Source organism: Seriola lalandi, unplaced genomic scaffold, assembly GCF_002814215.2.
Source record: "Seriola lalandi dorsalis isolate HSWRI2012SDOR001 ecotype SW California unplaced genomic scaffold, Sedor1 jcf7180001973565, whole genome shotgun sequence".
NCBI classification, from domain to species: Eukaryota; Metazoa; Chordata; class Actinopteri; order Carangiformes; family Carangidae; genus Seriola; species Seriola lalandi.
Window position 1 is genome coordinate 1 of NW_019444231.1, and position 2723 is coordinate 2723.

General features: G+C 42.3%; 1 protein-coding gene across 1 annotated transcript; it reads right to left on the reverse strand.

Annotated features, from left to right (window-relative positions):
• Positions 1–227: 227 nt before the first annotated feature.
• LOC111652376 (putative guanine nucleotide exchange factor MCF2L2) lies at positions 228–2508 on the reverse strand (the record flags this gene model as incomplete). The annotated part of the gene is made up of 5 exons (XM_023402628.1): positions 228–331; positions 517–703; positions 798–989; positions 1967–2158; positions 2389–2508. Coding segments are annotated over 5 exons (795 nt in total), but the record flags the coding sequence as incomplete, so codon positions are not given.
• Positions 2509–2723: the final 215 nt, after the last annotated feature.

Sequence of the window (2723 nt, forward strand, 5' to 3'; positions counted from 1 at the left end):
GATATATTTTGGTACTACTAAGTATCAGCTACTGAGTCTGTTATGCGGTACCACTTATTCATACTTAAGTGACTAAGAAAGTGACTGTTTAACCTAATTAACCACACATCTTAAATATTGGTACATTGTTGTACATTTTTAGGCGAGATGAAGAGGATCTTAAAAATCATTAAAAAATGCTATTTTTTGATGCAGTGAGATTTCAAAGTGGGACTGAAGGAGGGTACCTTGATGCCTCCCTTGGCCTTGCGTATGTTCTTCCTCTTGTTGGGATCAGCTTCGGCCTGCTGCTTGCCACTGTTCGAGTTATCAGAAGTTCTGCGAGCCAGAGCTGAAATGAATTGAGATGACACCAGCATAAATGATTTAAATCATTTCTCATGACGTCGAGATGAGTTCAGATTATCATATCATATCACAGTCATATCACAGCCAGTGAGATTTCAATAGTTTGAACCTGTTACACCAGATTCATCTTCTGCTGCATAAATTAGTTATAACAAAAATCCAACTCACGCTGCTGGCTCCCTGTCGTCCTGGAGGGGTTCTTCAGTGAGGGCCGTTTGGGAGAGGACTCAGGCCGCGGGGCGACGGGCTGGACTGGCCTCGTCTGTTTAGCTGACAGTCTCTTCAGACTGACGTGCCGCTTTTCAAACATCTCCTGGACATCCTCCAGCCGCTTCAACGCCTTCAGGACACTGGCCTGCAGGCAGGGAGCTCACTATCAACCCTGGTCCTCATTGTTTTTGTAACACAATATCCAGTCATCCTGTAGACTAATGTCTCGTGCACCATACCTTGATATCCTCCGACAGGACAACCTCATACTGGTTGTGGAGGTTCCTCAGCTCAGTCAGTTGGTTCTTTTCCGCCGACTCCAGAAAGCGTTCGATGTCGGTCAGCGCCGATTCTGCCCCTTCCTGCGACTGACACTTATCCACAGCCTGGGATGCCAGCAGGTAGATGCCAGACTCACACCACTGGTTTACCTGTACACAGCAGAGATTCAAACAGGTTCAAACTGATTTCAGTGGAGCAGACACCATCCGGCTCAGTGGAAAGGTCATGTGTTGAAGTGCCCACTAGGATCAGTTGGGACCTTCAAATCATATTCTTCATGCAGTTTGGTGTTACATGATCACAGGACGACAACTTACATGCAGAATATGAGAAATAAGAACTTCAGAGTGAAATACAAATGGGTATGTAAACAGGAGAGGGGGGAAAAGATATTCTTTTCTAACTTCCTTCCTTTTCTTCTTCTACTACTGGATGATAAAATCCTCAGAGTCATTCACAGTCATTCAGTTATATGTCTAACTGCCATTTGATTTGCCAGTGTAGACACTGTAACTGTAATCAGGGGTCACATTACAAGTTTCAAAGAAGACTGGGGCCACATATTTATATGAACATTTTGGCTCATTGCAATAGCCATGATTTATATCAACAAATGTTGGCATGGTAAAATGCTACGCTAAGATGGTGAACTTGGCAAATAATATAACTGTTAAACACCATTTTGACATTGTGATCATTTGAGCATGCTGACTGTAGCCTTTAACTTAAAGCAACATTGTGCCTTAATGCAGCCACACAGAACCGTAGGGTTTTAGTTTTGTTTCATATAATGAGGGACTGACAAGAAAAAAAAAATCACAAGGTTGACAATGAAAGTAATTAATGGAAGGATGCATACAACCAAGGCAAGAATTTGACTTGAGGTCACAGACAGTGAAATGAAAGCAATTAAGTGATTTAGGAGATTAAAAACAGGTTCAGGAGCCCTCAATAAGTTAAGTCAAAAAGTTATTCAAAGACTGATACAAAGTCAATCTTTGGAGTTTTTGGACTTTTTTTTATCTACACATGCAATGATAGATGATCCAAGTGCAGGGACTCGTGTAGGGCTTGTATTTGTGAAAGTGACGTCTGTAGATGCGCAGAAGTCATAGTATGTCCTCACCTTTTCAATGCCCGTGTGTATCTGCAGGGATTTGGACAAGACGTCTGTCTTTTTCTTGGCCTCATTGCTGAAGTCATCGCAGACCCGCCGGAGCTCTACACACTTGGGTCGAATAGAGTCCACAGCGTAGTGGTTGCTCTGGATCAGCTGGTCACCGTGCAGTGCATGGAGCTGGGCCTTTTCTAGTGTAGGCTGGAAGGATGACAATTCAGAATACATTATGGCAATTTCATTTGTGCACACAAAATGTCCACAGTGTTTTCTAATACATGAATCTTGCAAGTGTGACGCTGGAGTAGAATAAGCAAAGGATTGTTTCCAGCCTCACAACTCAAATGTTCTTATTAATGGCGTGTTCGTGATCTATAAAGCATTAATAAACTGACTTTGACCTTAAGTAATGTTTTGTGTGTGTGACTGACCTGAGCCTTCTCCTCCAGTGTTTTCAGCTCTGTTAGCAGCTGTTCAACTCTGGCCAGACAATCCCCGATGACTGATAAGGTGGTTAGACTGTCGCCCAAACTGTCGAGAGACACTTTGACCTGCAGGAAGAAAGATGGGAAAGAGACAGAGACTGAGAAAAGATGAACAAAATCACTTAATCCACACTGTAATAATATTTATTTTCTCATATCCTGACTCAGCTTCTCCTCAGTATATTTTAAGTCAAACATTCTTTCCATAAATACTGTATTAATGAATCAAGGTGTCATGTTAAGGCCGTTTCGCTCGTTTCATCTCCTGACATTAAAGGATC